The sequence below is a fragment of the Melanerpes formicivorus genome, unplaced genomic scaffold, assembly GCF_026170545.1.
Source record: "Melanerpes formicivorus ecotype bairdi unplaced genomic scaffold, bMelFor1.0.p_v2 SCAF_19, whole genome shotgun sequence".
NCBI lineage: Eukaryota > Metazoa > Chordata > Aves > Piciformes > Picidae > Melanerpes > Melanerpes formicivorus.
Genome location: NW_027142371.1, coordinates 11,093,054 through 11,113,046, shown reverse-complemented (window position 1 = coordinate 11,113,046; position 19,993 = coordinate 11,093,054). Strand labels below are relative to the sequence as shown.

The following is a 19,993-nucleotide window of genomic DNA, read 5'->3' as shown; positions in this document are numbered from 1 at the left end:
AAAAAAGATCCATTTGGCAGGGCAAGAGCAACACTCTTGTAAAGACAGGGAAGTCACAGCAGCAGCTCAGCATGGGTAACTGGAAATCAAGCAACACGTGTGATGGATCTTCTCCCGAGCCTTGGCAGAGCTCCCAGCACCACTCAGGCTCCGAGTGTTTTTCCCTGGGGATCTGCTTGGCCCAGAAAGGGTCATGGGGGCAAAGGAGATAAGGCCTTAGAAGGGACACAGAGGTGCCAGCAGCCCTTGCTTTATCTTCTCTGTCGTGCCATTGCCCTCTGAGTGCTGCTTTTGAGCAGGAGCAAGCCAAGGCAGCAGACCCCCTTGCCCAGGAGCCTGCCTGCGCTCACTTGCTGCGGTTCCTGGCTGCTCACAGCCCCTCTGACCTTCATCCAACTCCCTAAAGCCTCCAGCCCTGCCCCTAACACAATACCTGCTCGTTAGGGGTGACCCTGGTGCTCATGGGCAGGATGCCAGCTACATCCACCCCACTGTGCCATAGCCACCACCTCATGGTTCTTTCTGCCCAAGCCAGACAGGCTGGAAGCAGCCCCCAGTCATGACCAAACCCAAGCTGGAAAGTTACCTCTTGTTATCCCTTAGTCCCAGTGTATTTTCAGAGGAGGAAGGAAATTCAGCATCCTTCCAATACCTGGTTCCTTTCCTTCCTCCTCCCTGCTCCCCAGCACACTGTGAGGGGCAGCAGCCCTTTCCTTGCAGTGCTGAATCCTCAGCTCAACTTGTGTCCCTACAGCTAACGAGACAAATCGTCTGAGGGAAGAGAACAAAACTCTCAAGGAAGAACTGAAGAGGCTCCAGAGCCCAGAGTAAGTCTTCTCCTGGGTTTCCTTCATCATCAGGGTGTTGGGTAAGGACAGAGGCAGGGAGAAGTCAGGCTATGCCCTGAAGATCGTTTCCAACCTGGCAATTCTATGATCCTCACAGGACTGTGCCCAAATTGAGAATTTCAGCACCTAATTCCTACAGATTCTACAGAGAAGAGAAGGCTCCAGGAAGATCTTCTTGAAGGAGACCTATAAGAAAGATGAGGACAGAGCTTTTAGCAGGGCTTATTGGGACAGGACAAGGGATGATGATTTGAAACTGAAAGAGGAAGATTCAGACTAGAGAGGAGGAAGAAATTTCTTACAGTGAGAATGGTGAGACCCTGGCCCATAGCTGAACACATTCCAGGTCAGGTTGTTTGGAGCTTGGACATGGTACTTGGTGCCATGGTCTAGTCATGGGGTCTGTGTTGATAGGTTGGACTCGATGATCCTCGAGGTCCTTTCCAACCTAAGTTATACTGTGAGCTCTGAGCAACCTGTTGCAGTTGACGATGTCCCTGCTGACTGCATGGGGGTTGTATTAGATGACCTTTAGAGATCCCTTCCAATCCAAATCATTCCATGATTCCTGTAGATGTCAGACACCAAAACACCCATAATGATCTCTAGGTGCTTGCTCATACCCTTGTTCATCTGTATCCAAGGATTCCTTTTCTGAGGAACAAAGATATTTAACACCCCTCTATGAGGGGCTGCATGGGAAAAGCAAAGCCCTGGGCTGCTCACCTTGGCCATGGACTTCAGCCTGGGCTTCCATGGCACCAGTTCCCCCCCTTCAGTAGCCAGAGAGGTTCTGCAGGAAGAAGGTTGTGTCTGGGAGGAAGGAGAGTGACGCAGAAGGGACTGAGACAGGGTTAAGAGGGAGAAGCAATCTGCACCAACAGGTTCATATCCTAGCAGAGCACTGTGCTGAAAGCCAAGTAACCTGCCAGGCTGGCCAATACATACAAATCAGCTCATTCCTCAAGGGTTTTAAAGTGCAGAGGAATTAGCACGGAGGGATTAGTTCAGAAATGTGTTTTCTTTGGAGCACAGAATCACCATCTGCTTAAAGAGAAACTTCTGCTTATGCTCCCTGGTGCTTCCCAAGGCCTGAGGTGTTTCAGAGCTGTAGGGTAGCTAGGTAGGCTGCTGAGCATTGAGTGCTCCTGCTTTGCTCTGTTCTTCCCTGAGCTATTGAAGATTTCCAGCCAAACACCCATCTAGGCACCAGGGTCCAGGACTTTGTTCGTGGCACAAGGATGGATCTCCAGAATTCAGTGACTCCATCATAGTGACCAAGAGCATCAGCCTCTACAGGTCAATATGGTGAAGAGAGGCAGTCACCACATCCCTGTGCTGAATCCAGCCCTACATCAGGCTGCAAGCCCAGCCAGGGACCTACAGGTTCTCACAGAGCTTTTGCAATAGCCACAGATGGGTTTTGGCTTACCCAACGCTGTGGCTTCCTGCAACATTACCCACAGACAAGTGGGGAAATCAGACCTGGAGCTGTCCTGCTGGCTCTGTCCCATGCCTCACACTGCAGCTGAGCCAATGATAAGCTGCAGTGGAAGGAGGTGAGTCTGAGGATCTGGTATATCCACATACAGATAGATTTAAATATGGATATTTATGTATCAGGCTCCATAACTCAGAGGTCCTCATACGGCAGCTCTCAAACCTTTCTCCTGCCCCTCTCATTCATTTGTGTCCTTCTCCTTTCAACAGGGATACAACAAAGCACCTGGGAGTCACCTCCAAAGAAAGCAGCTCCACTCCCAGCTCCCCCTTGGCTCTGCTGTCCCCACCAAGCAGGAATGCCTGCACTGAGAAAGTAGTTCACAAAGGGGCAGATGAAGCTCACCAGGATGTGCCAGGCATTGAGCTGGAAGAAGGTGAGTGCTGCTGGCTCCTGTCACCCATGAGGGACCTGGGAGCGGGAAGGGTAATTGCTTTGGGAAAGGATCTGGAAAGCAAAGACCAAGCTCTTGGCAGCTCAGATGGACCAATACTGCCATGGGCAGAGTAACTGCTGGGGGTGGAAATTAACTCCAAGGGAGAAACACTCTGCTCAGTGTTAGAGCAGGAGAGCATCTAGGTGCCTTCACTATAAGATGAGTGCTGTGGATCCACCAGCCACGTCATGCAGAGACCTTCTCATGGCCTGGCTGCCACCCACACATGCAGTGGAGGGGGCATTAAATCAGGTGCTGGTTCAAGCTAGATGGACATTTTGGCTCAAAATCTTCAGCCAGAGGTGGCTGGTGCCAGCCAGTGGCATCCTTGGAAGGCTGTGAGAATCCAGCATGTCACAGGGCAGGGCAGCCTGTACTGTCTCTGTGGGACCATCATGATGGCTGGCTGTGTCTTTTTTTTGCAGACAAGCCAGCAGGACAGAGAAGCTCTCCAAGCAGTAGGATTTCTCCAGGCACTGTCTTCCAAGAAGTCAGCCTCACAGAAATGGTGAGTTGTTGGAGGTAGCCTGATGTCCTCAGGCCTTCTCCCCACCACTGTGGTCATCTGAACTGGATAAAGAGAGGTAGACTGGGATAGGGAAAGAATAGAAGACACTTAGAGGGTGAAACAATTATCCAGACTTGAGCAGTTTGCCATTGCCAGAGCCCAGGAGGGTACCTACCAAGTGCCAGAGGCATCCTCTCTGCAGAAATCGCCACTCACTTGCAAACAAAGCATTTGGAGCTGTGCACAGCCTCCTGCCCCTGCTGTGAGTGTTCACATCTTTGTTTGCTCCTGTGTTTATCCTCCATGACAACACCTCTAGCATCCTTGACTCCTCTGCCCATAACTCTGCTTCCTCTCTCAGATGTCTTGCTGAGGAAAGCTCTGAGGAGCAAAGGACCTGGTTAGATAGGTGGTGCTGAGCCACCCAAGTTAAAGAGTCAGCTCTCCACCATCTGAGCAAGCAAAGAGCTGGAGCATTGTGTGTGTTGGAAAAGCCTGGAGAGCATGTAAACTGTGGGAGTTGTGGGTACTGAGAACAAATACACCACAGCAGCCCTGCCCAAGAGCATCACAGATGTCTCTCCATCTGCAGCATAATGAATATTGGTCTTTTCCGAGGGCCTGGCATTTGCTGGTTGCCATTTTGTGTGTTGATGCAAGCCTGTCATGCCTTTAAAACACAGACAGCATGGTGTCAGCTGAGGGATGCTGACTGATATGGCGATACTGGGCACTGGGAGATGAGACTGCGGGATCTGGAGTCCCGTTCCTGGTCGTGGGAACTCAAGATCATGTCCACACCCACATAGTTGCCTTTGTTTTGGCACAGGCTTTGCTTACCTGGTCTCCACAGAAAACTTGAAAGAGCAGGTGAAAAGGGGTTTTGGTAAGGCTGCAGGCAGCTGTGAGGATAATTAATAGGGATGGCATGAAGGGTTGGTGACATCTCCAGGTGGGCAGGGGAAAATCAAGTCGGAACATGTGGTGAGTCTTTCATGATGGAAATGATGATGTCCTGGCCTCACAGCCAGGTACTCCACTGGAAATACACACACCAAATCAGTGCATGCCAGCAGATTGCATGAATGAAGTCTAGTGGCCTGACTGAGGGTCAGGGGAATTTGCAGGGTCTTATCTTGGTTAAGCCACTGAATCATGGCTTGGCTCGAGAGGAGGTACAAGCCCTCCTGGGCTACAAATCACTTCAGCTAGCATATAAAGAGTACTGTTGATCCCACTTGAAAATGTGAAAGGGAACTCTCCTGGGAAAAGCAATAAAAATGTAGCTGAGGTGTGGACCAGAATTGTATCAAACAGAGCACTTAGGAGCTGTCTTGTTCATGCTGATGAAGAGCTGCATCTGTGCTCAGTGAGGCTCCCCTTAGCCTGGGGTGCATAACACAACTCAGCTGGACTTTCTGTTGCAGGCATCCCAGAGGATCTCCAACCAGCTGCATGGAACCATAGCCCTGGTGAGACCAGCTTCCAAACCTTGCCTCCTGGAGAAAAGTCCTCCAGGATCAGCAGTGTCCCCACCAGCAAGGAAGATTCCTCTTCCCCCAGAGAGAGAGCACAGCCCCAGCCTTGAGGCGTGAGTGACCTGCTCCTGGGTTATGGTGTGGCCCATTGCAGCTGTCCCTCTGGCCAGACTGTAGTGGGGTGGCCAGTATTCACTCTATCTGCCCACTTTTATCTCCAGACTTCTCCCACAACCTTGAAGTTGGGGGGGTGGGACCAGGGGTGGGGAGGGAGCAGGGAGGGAGGGAGAAGTGGGGGCAGATTTTCCCAGTGTACACCAGCAAAAAAATGTCTGGAATCCAGCCCAACAAGATCAGCTTCTCCTTACTCCAGCTTCATCAGACAGACCCATGAAGTGAACTGGGTGGCCTCAGCTCCAGCCTGGAGGAGAAGGACTTGCCTCACAGGAGACCACAATCCCAGCTCCTCCTTATCTCTCCTCATGGGCTTTTCTGCAGGGCTCAGCACTTCCCCAGCTTATCCTCCCCACCACTTCCAGGAGCCCAAAGGGCTGAGCAAAGCCAGTCACTTCACCTGTAGAGACAGAGAGTTGCCCAGAGAGGGAGTAGATCTCCTGAGCATTCCAGGGACTAGCTAGCACACATGGAATCTGTTTGTAGGACAGGTTTGTGAACCACATTGACCTTGGCATGGCTGTCAAAACCTCCCATTGAGTAAGAGTAGGACAGGCTGGGATGCTCCTCTCTCCTGGAGGTCTTCAGACCCATCAAGGCACTAAGAAAGCCTTGAGAGTAAGTTAGGATGCCTCTGATTGTAGAGCATGGTTTGACAAGTGATTTCTCATCAGCAGTGCTCACATGAGCAGTCCCTTGACCCCCTGCCCGGAGCTGCTTGGCCCAGGGACAGGAGAGCCCTGCTGGGTGGTGAGATGGTGATGGTTTCCTGCACTGTGTGCAGCGTGGAGACCCACTGCTGGCTGCCCGACCACCACAGCCACCAGAATCTTCCCCCCCAGCACACAACCCAAAGGCAAGCATGATGCCAACAGCAGAAGGCAACAAAGAGCCGAAGAGACCATGGGCATCACCTGCAGGAGCTGGGAAATAACAGGAAAATTCACTAATTAACATGATTGGGAAGAGCTTCCTGTGGCTTTTCAATACTTAATGGGGACCTGTAAGAAAGATGGGGACAGACTTTTTAGCAGGGCCTGTTGGGACAGAACAAGGGGTGATGGGTTTATGCTAAAAGAGGGAGAGTCAGACACGAGAGAAGGAAGAAACCTTTTACAGTGAGGCTGATGAGACCCTGGCCCAGGCTGCCCAGAGAGGTGAGAGATGCCCCTTCCCTGGAAACATTCCAGGTCAGGTTTGGGGCTCTGAGCAACCTGCTCTAGTTGCAGATGTCCCTGCTGACTGCAGGGTGGGTTAGACTAGACGACCTTTAAAGGTCATTTCCAACCCAACCCATTCCCTGATTATTTCTTTCCTGCTTTTCTTAGGTATTTAGCAGCAAGCAAGCCAGACTCTCCCAAGATCACTCCATCCTATGAGCACCTGAAACTGAGCACCCGGAGGGAGCAGCTCTGCCTCCTCCACAAGCACCTTTCCCTGCACCAGCTGGGGCTGGCAAGCAGCCGTGGCTCAGCAGACAGGGACGGCAGCAGCCTCTCCAGTCACTTGCTCAGGGCCAAGGACGCCGAGGGCCGGCCGCGGTCGCGCAGCGGCTGGGAAGATCACGCGGCCCTGCTGAAGCTCCCTGCTGCCATGGTGTACGTCAGGGACCAGCACCTGGAGGAGAAGCTGCACCTCCTCAAGCAGAGGGAGCGGCTGCAGCAGTTCCTCATGCAGCAGTGCCAGGCAAGCCAGAGGGCAGGTGGAGACCCAAAGCCCACATCTGAGGAGAGGCCTCTCTCCCCATGGCCAAGCATCGTGCTGGGATGCAAGGAGGAAAAGTCCTTCCTGGAGGACACTGCAGATGGGAAGGAAGAGAAGGAGCTTTGGCTGAGCCAGGACAGCTCTGAGCTCCGAGAAAAGGTGAAGGTGGCAAGGGATGATGGTGCAGATGCACCACTGGATCTGTCAGACTCCAGCCGCGGCAGGGAGTCAGGCTGGCACAACCGGCGGGAGCTGCAGGGAGCTGGCAGCCCACGGCAGAGCCCTGCTGTGCCAGCAGCCCATGGCCCCTGCAGGAGGCATGGGGCAGAGCAGGATGACTTCTGCTTCCACCACCGCTTGTCCAAAGCCACCCGGACACTGCCTGGTACTGTTGAGAAAGAAGAGGAGGAGGAGAAGGAGGATGGAACTGTGGTGAGTACAGCTCATGCTGGCAACTGTGGCCCCTTCTCCCCAGGGTGTCTGGCACTGGTGCTGGCACCATGATGACCACTATCAGTGTCCTGTGGGAGGATGGCTTTGCTGCATGGGAAGGGTACTGGGACATATTTGCACACAGCAAAGCCACAGCCATTCAGCCCTGGCCCTTGTTCTTCACATCCCCTCCTCTCCAGTGTCCAGCTGGCATTTCTATCAGGGTCCAAACCCAGGCAGCACCTGTGCCCCATCCCACAGGCTGGTGCCATGGCCACATTGGAATACCTCTGTGATGCTTGTTGCCAAGGGTCTCACAGTCATTGTGCAGGGGCTGGGTTGGTTCTTCCCTCCTGCCTGGTGAAGGCAGCATTTGTGTTCCTTATATCCTACAGCTCAGGCTCTCCCAGACACATCCAACAAACAGCTCCTCACCGAGTGACCCTGAGGCTCTTCTGGAGACCGGGGTGAGGCCAGCTGCCACTGTACCGAAGGAAGAAGCAGGTAAAATGCCCCAGGCAAATGTGATGTTTGAGAAGGGAAAAGGTGCATTCTGCTGAAGGTACCTCAAGGCAGGAGCTCTCTGTGACAGGCTCTGCAGCACCTGCAATCCACATCGACCAAACAAATAGTGAACCAGTACAGGACACCCTTCCATGGACCCAAGGTGCTCCTGGGTCCCAGTTCTTTTAGACCATTGAGGGAACGTAAAGTTTCACATTTGTGTCATTAAGGGCTCAATTTTCAGCCTTAAAGATGCCCAAAATTCTGCTTCAGTATCCACAGGGAGAAAATAACCCCAGCTGTTCTGGCAAGAGCACAGTATCTCTGCTCAGTACAGACCAGGAGCCACTCATGCAGTGCCCTTACACACCCTGCAGAGTATCCTCCACTGTGCTGGGTGGCACAGTGTTCTCCAGGAGCTAAAGAGGCTGGTTTAGCACCAACCCACTGGTAAAACCCACTCCCAGGCAACCTTGCTGCTCCAGCATTACCCACCCCTCTCAGGAAAGCAGAAGCTCAGAAGTCACCCCAGCACAAGTGGGGACAATACAAGTGTTTTCCAGGATTATCACTGGAAAACTCATCCTCATCTGTGCCCCCTGGTTCCAACACCCTGTGCCAGCACAGCTTGTAGGGCTGAGCAGGGACAGGCTGGGGTCAGAGTGGCTGGAGAGCAGCCAGGCAGAGAGGGACCTGGGGGGGTACTGGTCGATGGCAGGCTGAACATGAGCCTGCAGTGTGCCCAGGCAGCCAAGAGGGCCAATGGCATCCTGGCCTGCATCAAGAACAGTGTGGCCAGCAGGAGCAGGGAGGTCATTCTGCCCCTGTACACTGCACTGGTTAGGCCACACCTCGAGTACTGTGTCCAGTTCTGGGCCACTCAGTTTAGGAAGGAGGTTGACTTGCTGGAAAAAGTCCAGAGAAGAGCAACAAAGTTGGTGAGGGGTTTGGAACACAAGCCCTATGAGGAAAGATTGAGGGAGCTGGGGTTGCTCAGCCTGGAGAAGAGGAGACTCAGGGGTGACCTTATCACTCTCTACAACTACCTGAAGGGAGGTTGTAGACAGGCAGAGGTTGGTCTCTTCTCCCAGGCAACCAGTACCAGAACAAGAGGACACAGTCTCAGGCTGTGGCAGGGGAGGTTTAGGCTGGATGTTAGGAAGAAGCTCTTTACAGAGAGACTGATTGGCCATTGGAATGGGCTGCCTGGGGAGGTGGTGGAGTCACCATTACTGGAGGTGTTCAGGAGGAGACTTGATGGGGTGCTTGGTGCCATGGGTTAGCTGTTTGGGTGGGTTGGATTGGTTGATGGGTTGGACACGATGATCTTGAAGGTCTCTTCCAACCTGGTTTGGTTTATTCTAAATAAAGGTTTATTCTAAATAGAAGTAGGACAGGATGTTCTCCTCCCTTTCCCTGCACCCATGAAAGCCCTTTCCATTCCCCAAACCAGCAGTGCCCTCAGTCTGGGGACACACGGTGCTTTCTCCCTGCCCAAATGCCACAGGATGTGGGTGCTGGGTTTGCTGGGGTGGGTGGGAGGCAGCAGCCATGGGCAGCAGAGCAGGAAGCACGTCTGCGGGGAGCTGCTCCCTACCGGCCTTACCGGCTGGGCCAGAAAGTTGAGCTCTCCTGGATTAGTTGGTCTGGGCGTGTCAGAGCGGTTTGGGAACACTCTCCAGAGCAGGATTTTGCACAGTGGAAAAAAAAATATAAAGGGGGGGAAGGGAAGGGGGGGGGGGGGGGGGGGGGGGGCAGGGGGTTAGTCCTCTGTGATTTACATGCTAAAGAGAGAGCATCATAGCAGAGGAATTTCAGCTGATTACATTCTGGGTGTGGGAATGCAGGACTTTCTTCAGTTCTCACCTTTAGGTTGACACAAAGCCCAGGAAACAATGCACAAATTCTTCTGCATTTCCTAGTGAACCTTAACCCATGGAAGGATAACGTGAGGGCAGGATAGGGATACAGGGGCTCTGCCCAACAGCAGCAGCATCTGCTCTCCCACCCGGGCAGAGGCAGCAAGGGAGGCTACCCTGTCCACAGTCCCACCCTGGCTAGACCTGGGTGTCAGGAGCAAGAAGTGTTGATGTCCTGGCACGCCCTTGGAGGAGGGCACAGCTCTGTCCCCAGCCCTTCCGGCAGCCCGCAGGGGTGTGCCGCTGTGGCTGCAGACAGGGTGATGCCACCACCAGCAGGGCTCAGCCCCTGGTTGGGCAGCACTGGGCAAAGGTCTGGTGCATGTCTGGTGAGTCCAGGTATGTGGCTGCAGTTGTGTAGCCTTGGGACCTGTGTGCAGCAAACCCCTTCTGCTGGAGAGAGAAGCAGCTCTCCTCAACCTTTCATTCCTCTGCTCCTCAGCACACACTCCCTGCCAAGAGCCGTAGACCAGCCCCAGCAGCAAGCTTCAGGATGGTCAGTTACAGCCCTTGACCCAGACAAGCTTCTCATCTGGGTCTCAAACAGGAAGGTGCAGCCTGGGCTTTTAAACACCCCTCAGCTTCCCAGCCTGCACACAACCACAGACTTGAAGCAGTGTTTGTGACCTTGGGATACCAGAGTCCTATGGATACAGCTTTACTGGAAGCTAGTTTCCAACACAGTCCTGCTGGATGTCCCATAAACACTAATTTCATGCCACACAGCTCATATTGTCTCTGCTCTGCAGCACAGTTTATAGCTTGATGGCTCTCAGAGCCTGGGTTAGTGGCTCTCAGAGCCTGGGTTAGTGGCTCTGCATCTGCTCATGAGCTTGTTGGGCCAGCTGCCAGCCAAAACCCTTTCCTTTTGTGTTTCCTTAGATGATGAGGATGCTGAGTCTGGGAAGCAGGAATCTGATGAGCCAGACACGACGGATAGTGAGGTTGGTTTGTTCTCCTGGGTCCATTATCTTGGGCTGTCGCTCTCAAGAGATGTAAGACAGGTTGCTCCTGCCCAAGCTCACCCCAGAAGGTGATGCCTCTTCCTGCACAAGGTGTCAAACCCCATTCCCAGAGTTACCCAACTTGATGCTGAGGGATAGAGGTATCCCTCTTCCCATCTAGTCAAAGATAACAGCCTTCATCACCACCTTGTAGCCAATGATCACAAAGGTGCCCAGAGATGCTGCTGGACCATCAGCTCCCTGAGAAAGTCAAAGGGTGACTTGGAAACTGACTTCTCTTCTCATTAATGTAGGTGGCTACACCATATGAAGATGATATCCTGCAAGAAGCCCAGACTGATGGGAAATACTTTTGCACCAAAGACAAAGCTCACGTGCTGCAGAAGAAGAGAAAAAGGGGACAGGATATCTGGACAAAAGGTAGGGAGGAGGAGTTCCTTGGGGCATCAGCTCAGGGCTTGAACTTCTGCTGCTTCTTCAGGGGCTCCTGTGAGAAATGCCCAAGGGCACCAGCCACTTTCCCTGCAGCAGAGAGGAGGGTGCTCCCCCACCAAGTGCACACCAAGCTGCAAACAGATGTTTGCCCAAGGTGACAGAGTGGAGTCTTTTGTTTCCCTGCAGTAAGACACATTGCCCTGTGTTTTGGCAAGTGCTGTATCTCCAGCCAGAGCAGCCCCTGCTAATGGTTAGCCAGGGGAGCCTGAGCAGGGTGGCCAGGAGAGCACTCCCCACACCTAAGCTAACAGGGCTACAACCCTCCTGTTTGCTTAGCAGGTCAAGGAGGTGGCGACTGGAGAAGGCCAAATTCCCAGGGGTGAGTTATTGATGTTCAGAGAAAGGTTTCTGCCAGCTCTGTTGATTTTCCAGCATGGCTGTAGAGGTTTCCCTGCTGACACAGGAATGTATTGTAGCTGTGTCTCCTGCAGGTGAATAAGCTGAAAACTCTTCCTGATAAGGGCAAGGACACGACAGTGTGTCTGTCAGGCCTTAAAAAGTGCTCTGTCAGAAGCCCCTGCTGCAGAAAAAACCCCACAAAACCAAACCTTTGTACCATCTGTAAAGACAGGAAAGGGTTGACCCAACAGTAAATGTGGAGAGAACTGTTGTCTAAGCATGAATCATAAAATGGTTTGGGTTGAAGAGACCTTTAAAGGTCATCTAGTCCAATCTCCCTGCAGGGAGGGAATTGCAACTAGAGGAGGTTGCTCAGAGCCCCAGACAACCAAACCCTGAATTGATCCAGGGATGGATCATCTACCACCTTTCTGGGCAAGGTGGGCTGGGGTTTCACTACCCAGAGTGTAAAAATTTTCTTCCTTCTCTCTAGTCTGAATCTGCCTCTTTTTGTTTAAACTTCTGATCCCTGTCACAAGCAAGCCCTGATGAAGAGCACATCCCCATCTTTCTTACTGGCTCCTTTAAGCACCAAAAGGCCACAAAAACAGCCCCCCCCCCCCCCCCCCCCCCCGAGCCTTCTCTTCTCTAGGTGCCCACGATGGGCACCATGCAGAACTAGATGGGCATATCCCAGGTGAGGGCGGGAGGCAGTTGTGGCAGGAGTGGGGTGAAGGAGAGGCATAGCCTCTCTCAGCATGTGATGTGTGCCATGTACCACACTGGAAGGGGGACCCTCTCAGGAACACTCCTGCACCAGGTCAGTTCTCTGCCCATTTCTGTCTGCTTCATGTGTTTCCAACATCACAGAAGCCTCCTCCAGGTACCTGTGCATATCTGGTGGCCTTCTCTTCATCCTTCCTTTGCTGAGCTTTGCTTCCTCCTGTGCCATCCCTATTTTGGGATGAAGCCATACTGACCTCATTACCTATAAATCCATTGCTGTGGTTAACTCCTTTGCTCATCTTTCTGTTCACAGGAGCTAGGAAGTCCATGAGAGGAAGAAAGAAAGTCAAAGTGGAACAGTGCTCAGCAGGGGTCATGAAGGAACCAGAGAACTGCTCCACTTCACACAACACCACCTCTGAGGAGAGCTAGCAGCAGAGCAGGATGAGAAGGGACACAGACACTGCAGACCAAAGGAGAGGGCTCAGAGACCTCAGCATCCCACCCATGCTGGGAGAGCAAGTACTCCTGCTGTGCTGGGCCAGACAGAGGGCAATCCATAAGGACTCATTAATGAGTAGAGCAACCTGAAAATCCTCACTTGGTGCCCCAGGAGAGGCTGGGCGAGAGCCATGCAGGTGATACCCAGAGCAGTGAGGTCACTGCTGGTGGAGCAGCAGACTTAATGGCCCCAGCTCTGCACTGGAGCAGCCCCTGACTGCTGTTGGAAGAGGAGACACTCTCTTTGCAGCACTCACTCTGAGTCAGGACCATGCTCTTCCCTAGGATTTCATTGAAGGAGAACAGACTTCCCAGACCCTCTCCCCACGTACGATGCTCCTGGTGGCTGGCTGGAGTGGGGTGACCAAGCTCAACAAACCTCCATTGATTAAATCCCTACCCAGGTTTCATACATGTGTGGATAACCCAGAGAAAGTCTGCTGTTTTCCTTTCAAGTGAAGTGAGGAGCAGAGATGGGTGCACAGGGGGCACATGTCACTGGAGAGGGCAGGGAGAAGAGCATGGGAAGGGAAGGCTTGTGTGCCCCCTCTCCCCAAGGTGTCCTGCATGCCTGGAAAAGGCAGGTGTGTGAGACCCAGCTGTGGCTCTCAGCAGAGCACCAGCTCAGCATACCACGCTGACCTTGGCAGGATTGCCTGGAGCTTCTTTTGATGTGGATAGACTGTTCTTAAACAATTTTTTCTGGTGCATTAAGCATGGGCAAGTCTTCCTTGCAGCATCAAGGCTCTCTGGCTGGAGATAGGAATGAAAAGGGCTTCAGTGAGCACCCCTGAAGCCACAACCCTGTACCACAAGCCAGGCTGGATTGCCCCTAGAACACATGTGGAGAACAGTGTCAAAAGGGAGGGAGACCAGAGGAGAAGTGCCAGAGAGGGCACTTGCCCTCTCTGCTCTCTGTGCCCCTAGAACACATGTGGAGAACAGTGTCAAAAGGGAGGGAGACCAGAGGAGAAGTGCCAGAGAGGGCACTTGCCCTCTCTGCCCTCTGTGCCCCTAGAACACATGTGGAGAACAGTGTCAAAAGGGAGGGAGACCAGAGGAGAAGTGCCAGAGAGGGTACTTGCCCTCTCTGCCCTCTGTGCCCCTAGAACACATGTGGAGAACAGTGTCAAAAGGGAGGGAAACCAGAGGAGAAGTGCCAGAGAGGGCACTTGCCCTCTCTGCAGTTATTTCTATTTAAATGTGGGTTTGTGTGCCCATTCACAGGACTGCCACCTTCCCTTTTCAGTCCCAAGCAGCCAGCACTGTCTGTCCCTCGCTCAGCCTGACTTGCAGGGGGGCAGCAATGCCCAGAGCAGCTCTGAACACACATGAAAAGCTGATTAAATCTGCCTTGTAGTAACACCCCACCGAGGAGGGGAATGTGAAATCTTGGAATCCCATGAAGAGGCCCCTCAGACTGCAGGGGAGGCAGCCTGGGAGCAGGAGAGCTGAAGAAGGGAGAGGTCTTCATGTGCCTATAAAATAATCCCCTCCCTATGACAAACCCTTGATAAGCAAAATGTGCAGAAGCCCTGCCAACAATAATGAACTCCTCAATTTCTGGGTTTTCCACTGAGATTTTTTCTTTTCTTGCACTACAGAATTCACCTTCATTTAATGGACTTTTATGTTGCTCCTTGCCTTTCTCCAGCAGGCATTGTCAGCTGGTGCCTCATATCTCCATGCAGGATACGTTTGAGGGGCTGGCAGGGACACATATTTCAGAGGTGGGGACATCCCAAAACTATAAAAACAAAACCAGCCAACCAACCAAACAAAAAGTTTTGTCAGCTCTGAGTAAAGTGCTGAAGAGAAATAAACTTCATACACTGCATTTCATCCAGCCTTGGAAACTCTGCTCACACCCAGTCCCTGGCTTGATGTCACCTGCCCCTCCCATGTTCCAGAAACATGGATAATTGCTGAAGGCCATTCATTCTTGTAATTAAGCTTGTCAGTCTTTTGTCCAAGACGTTCTTGACAGATAAATGTGTGTATTGATTTGGTGATACGCAGGCAGCCTCAGACCTGAACTGTTCCACTGGAAGGAGGAAATCCGAGACCTGTAAAGAGATCTGGAGCTTCACAGAGAAGGTTTTTCCAGGCAGGTTCAGTTCTGCTCAAGGTGAGGTGTTTGCAGGAGCACACAGAATTGCCAAGACTGGAGAAGACCATCACGATCATCAAGTCCAATTATTAGCCTAGCACTGACAAGTCCTCCCAGAGTGGGAAGTGTCCAGCTCTGAGGGCTGATCCTGACTTCCCTGAGAGCACAGCAGCCTTTTCATAACTTCACTGGTGTTTGGGTAATGACTCCGAGGGTAATCTGTGCACCAGTCCTTGCTTTTTGCAGGGTTAGACTGCTTTGGTTGCCACATTTCTGTTAATCACAAGAAGGATGTTTTACACAATGATCCCCAAGAAGCCATTGGCACTACCCTTAGAGTGCATGAGTTACCACCCGTGGAACAATAAAGCAGAAGAGAAGCTGTCCCGTGAAACAGATCTGTCCTTCTAGGAGACTGGCCACTCCCTTTTGATTTGTTTAGACAAATTATAGCTCTGATGTCATCAGTGACACCATGTAGGTCAGACCACTGGGCCAGTGAACTGGGTTCCCAGAGGGATGGGTTCAGAGCACAGCTTGGGTTTGCTCAGGTCAGGAACTATTTGAAATTGCACATGAATCGGGAAGAGACATGGTGCAAGCGTCTCTGCTCACTTGCAGTCCATCCAGACCTGCAACAAGTGGTTCTGTTAATGCCCATCATGCAAAGCAGTTCTGGTAGCAGACTATCACCACTGTTCTGCTTCCTGACCCTTGGTATCTGTACCTGTTGAATCAAATGATTCTATGTTACTCCCAGTACTGAACACTGCGCTCAGCTTGCAGACCTGCCCTGGTTCTCCCTGTGCATCAGCCTCCCACGAAGCCCCGCAGTGACATTTTCAGTGACTCTTCATTTGCAAATTTCCTAAGAAATAAGTTTGTGCAAGCCTAGCCATGAATAGGAATTTCCATCTCAGAAAAAAACCCTCCTGCCACCACACAAAGGTTCCTCTGTTGCGTGTGTGACAAAGATGATGTCGTGCAGGAAAGAGGGAAGTCTGATGAGCTCAGAGCAAAAGGGAACTGTGCTGGGGACTCAGCTGACTGCAAGGCAGGAACAGAAAGCACCAAAAAAATGAGAAATGCACATCAGATTCTATCCCCTTACAGTATTCCACAGTGGTATTGCCTCTATGACAATAAATACTTTGAAGGTGGCTTGATTCATGCCCTTTTCATGAGACTGGGCACCACCTTCCACAGTGAAATCCTATCAACCACGATCTGATCAGTCAGTAATGCCCATTTATAGGCCTGGCTTTGGAAACACAGCTTCAATCATCAGTTCACCACAGGAAACCTCATTCCAGGCATTACTGAAGTCTTGCTTAAGTCCTCTTTTGGGAATTTAAGTGGGTTGTGCATTTCTTGCAGGTCCTTCACAAGGTCACATGCACCAAGGCAGCCCCATGTGCAGCTCTGCAGGGCACAGCTGGGAGCTTGGAGGAGGCAGGGACAACTTAAGTGTTCAGGACAGAGCACAGGGGCAAGGCTTTACACCTTTGAAAGGAGATGTAAAGTTGTGGATAGGCTTAGCAAGCCCAGCATGCAGGGGTGATTCTTGGGAAGAGAAAGATCTGGAGAGTTCCTTTGCTCCTTTATCTCAGGCAAATTTTATTATAGGAATTTTTGAGCTGAAGTCCACGTTCCTTCTGCATCCCTTTGGCATCACAGCTTTTTTGCTCTGCTTCGTACATTGTTGCCAACCCTTGGAGAGTTCCCCACTTCCATGCTCCCTGCTCTTACCAAACTTGCTGCCCAATGTGCTGCTCTCCAGGGGGACCTCTCAAGAAAACACACTTTGCAAGATCCCCCTGTGAAGATTATTGATCTATTAGTAACTGCATGCAGAGCAGTGGTTCAGGGAGAGGCTTTGATTCATTCATTCACAAATCCTGGTGTAATCACCACATACATTTTTCATGACCCAAGCACACAGTCCCCCCAAGTGCAGAGCTCCACAATTAAACCCATCAGCTCCATGGGTTTTAAACCCTCGGTGTGACACAGGAGAGCCTGAGTCACTTTCCAAGGCACAGTTCTCAGCACAGAGGTCTGTTGGCAGTGTTTGCCTCCTGGGGCTCAGCATACAACTTTGCTGCAACGTGAAACGTGCAGCAAGAGCAGATTGCATCACCCACTGTGAGTGAGCACCCAGGAATCCAGAGGACACGGTCACCTCGCTCCAGCAGTGGCCAGGAGAAACCAGGACTCCCAACTGGAACTGACTGGAGGCAGATTAAAACTGTTGCAGGTTGTGTGGTTAATGTAGTGTTGGGGCCAACAGCTTGAGCCAACACTGGGATGCAGAAGAGGAGCCATGGAGGTGGATGTGCCAGCAGGGAGCAGGAGTGGTCCAACGTGTGAATGCACTGAGGCAGGATTTCATAATTTCTTATGTGTAGGGAATGGTACCTCCAGGAATGTTCTGAGATTTCCTAAGTAGGAGGGGGAAGGTGAGCTCAGGAGAATGCATAGTCCTCAAAACCACGGTGACTGGTCTTTAGATTGATGTGGTGAGTGTGAAGCTTAGCTCCAAGAGTGCTGGTTCCCTCTGGGTCTGTTGATTGAAGGAGAGGATTTAAAAGAGGTGAACCATGATAGCATCCCTGGGACAAGGTCCTTGGATTAGAGCCTGTTCAGGAGAGAGGGGATATTCAACTCTGCATGAACATTGCATCACTCATCATCCTCCCTGACATCTAAAGACCACCCTGGTGCCCCATGAGGCTTGTTGGATCACCATCCACTCTCTATGTAGGCTGTAAAAGTCTGTACAGAAATTTCTAGTGCCTTATCTTAATACTAGGAGTTCCTCCAACTAGAAGGCTGTCTTCTGGTTCCCAGCCTAAATATATTCATGACCTGTTTATCTTTACTTGGTTTTGGGCCATGATTTTGCAAAAAAATGTAACACCCAGCCCACATATGTACTTAAAAATGCTGTCTCATATCAGATGCTTAGACCAGATCCTGCAGTTCTTGCACACAGAAAATTCTTGGTGACTTTGGTGGCTCTGCTCCCCTCGTTGCAGAAAACAGGGAGAAAAGGTTGCTTGAGGTTGTATCCAGTTGCTGCCATTTGTGGAGCTGATGCTGATGTGCCACCTGTCAGTTTTAGCAGCAGATTCCTTGAAACACAGCAACGTGCCCACTGAACTCACACACTGTGAGCCAGTTTGCCTGTCAGATGCAGTTGAAAGCTCCCCAGCAGTAACAGTAGCGACATTCAGACCGCTAAATTCAGCTTTGAAGCTAGCAACCCACCAAGCTATGGAGGCTGGCTCCCTCCTTCTTCATCCTGCATTGACTCAGTGGGAAAATGTACAATCCTACAGAGGGTTTTGAAAGGAGAGAATGAAAAGGGAAAAAAAAAGAAAGAAAGGGGGAAGAAAACACCACGTTTGTTAATTACAATCCAATCATGGGTTCCAGAGATTTTTTTACAGCAAGCCTAGCCAGGTTTCCATGTTCACTTATCCCTTGGTATATCTGATGAGCCTGCCAGCAGGAAGGATTTTCATTCCTTTTTATCCCAAATTATTTTTTTCCCCTCAGCTGTGATGTGAGATGCTGCTGCCAAATAATTTAGGCTCAAAATCTGACCTAGATTGAATAGCAAAAGACACCGAGGGATGCTGTAGGGATTTTAAAGGGGAGAGTTTATCTTTCACTGTATGCTTTATTTTCCATGGAAGCCGACAAGAAAACATTGTCTTATGTTTCCCATCCTAATCCTAGTGTTATTATTTGTACTAAATGCTGTTAATGCTGTAAGACAAGTGTTGATGTCCCACTTGCAGTGGCATACAAAAGAGGATCTTGTGAAACAGCCATAGGAAAAGACATAGAACCTGAGTGTGTTTTTATAGGACAGTTTCAGAATCTATCTTTTATTCAGTGCCCATATTTCAGGTCACATCATCACACATCAGTTTGATTGCTGGTGTAAACTGCAAGAGACATTAAGAGTTGTCATGTAGCTTCTTTAAATGTGTTTGGCACAAGCATTTACCACTCCAAGGGTCCAATGTTGCAAACACACAAATACCTGCTTAATTGGAACATCTCAGCAGTTCCTCATTAGTGGTAAATTTGGGCAATTTGTCCACTGGCAAAATCCCTTTGGGGAGCATAAGCTGCTTTGGAGCATGTAAGGTGGGGAGTACAGAGGTTGCCAGCACCCACACCCTGATGCTCACAGCACCCAGCAAAGCTCCTAAGCTTCCTCTGCCAGGCCTAATTGCATGGACATTGTCAGTGAACATCAATGTCCTCCGAGGACAGCAGGAAGGGCAGAGTTCTCTCACTTGGCAAGCAGTCAGAGCATCATCCCGGGATGTGGCAGACAGCATCTCACGTGCCTGAGGGGTGTGTTTATTCCGTGCAGTATAAACACACCAGTCCGGGAAGCGTCGTGCTGTGCAGAAATGCCTTGAGTCACTTGGTGGACATAAATACTAAGTTTACGCTCTCCCAAATCCACGTCTGCCTTGTCCATATACGTCCCATCATCAGCACTACCCCAGTTTTGCTTCAGGGGCTGGGAGGAGTAAGGATTCCCCTCTCTGTGTGGGTTTCAGGGGCTGCTGCTGAGTCTCAAGGTTGTGCATGGGCATCCAAACCAAGACCCTCGGGGCTGGCAGGTTGGGGGTCCACTCCAGGCTGGAAAAAGAGGAGAAACCATTACCTCTTGTAGGAGCAGTCCAAAGTACATAGCCACTAGCTGATGATTTTAGATGTGCCCCCCTGCCTGCAACAAAGCCAGGAGACCTTTGGACTGGGCAACCAACAGAGGCACTTGAAGGTTTGGGTGGGGAGATGGGGGCAAGATGAAATTTTCTTTTTTAATCCTACAAAGGTACATGGCAGATGTTTGCATGGGGAAGTGGTCAGCATTTGTGCGGGGATATGGAGGGTGTTTGCATGGGGATATGGTGGGTGGTTGTGTGGGACTGTGGGGCATGGTTGGATGGGGACACGATGGGTTTGTGGCTGCTTTAGGGAAGCATCTGAAGGAGGAAGGTGCGGCCTGTGGCGAGAGGACCAGGGGTTTGTCAGTGCGCGGCTACTGGGGCAGCCCCAGCCCGCCGGGCGGGGGCAGCACCGAGTCTCTTGTGCCCGGGCAGCCGTTGACTTACCGGTGTTAGGACCCGGCAGAGCCCTACCGGCCGCCGCGGGAGGGCGGGGATAACCGTGATGAGCAAGCCGAGCCAATCAGCACGGGGCAACGGCCGGCCTTATTTACATCCCGGCGCGACGCATCCAATGAGGGTGCGAGTTGTAGGTCTCGCTGCGCCCCCCGCCGGCCCAGCCCGGGCGGCCGAGGCAGTCGCGCCTCATTCGGAGA

At 51.6% G+C, this 19,993-nt stretch overlaps 1 protein-coding gene across 2 annotated transcripts in view; it reads left to right on the top strand.

Moving 5' to 3' along the window:
* Positions 1–15,836, top strand: part of RBBP8NL (RBBP8 N-terminal like) — a 28,053-nt gene extending 12,217 nt beyond the window's left edge. The window contains exons 7-15 of one of the 2 annotated variants that reach the window (XM_068150070.1): positions 755–827; positions 2,559–2,725; positions 3,211–3,293; positions 4,721–4,884; positions 6,274–7,078; positions 7,477–7,585; positions 10,387–10,448; positions 10,763–10,889; positions 12,343–15,836. In XM_068150070.1, coding sequence (XP_068006171.1) covers positions 755–827; positions 2,559–2,725; positions 3,211–3,293; positions 4,721–4,884; positions 6,274–7,078; positions 7,477–7,585; positions 10,387–10,448; positions 10,763–10,889; positions 12,343–12,461 — 1,709 coding nt within the window. In that variant the 3' untranslated portion in view covers positions 12,462–15,836. Of the gene's footprint in view, positions 1–754; positions 828–2,558; positions 2,726–3,210; positions 3,294–4,720; positions 4,885–6,273; positions 7,082–7,476; positions 7,586–10,386; positions 10,449–10,762; positions 10,890–12,342 lie in introns of both variants that reach the window. The other variant, XM_068150069.1, reaches the window with a different exon arrangement.
* The last annotated feature ends 4,157 nt before the right edge of the window (positions 15,837–19,993 follow it).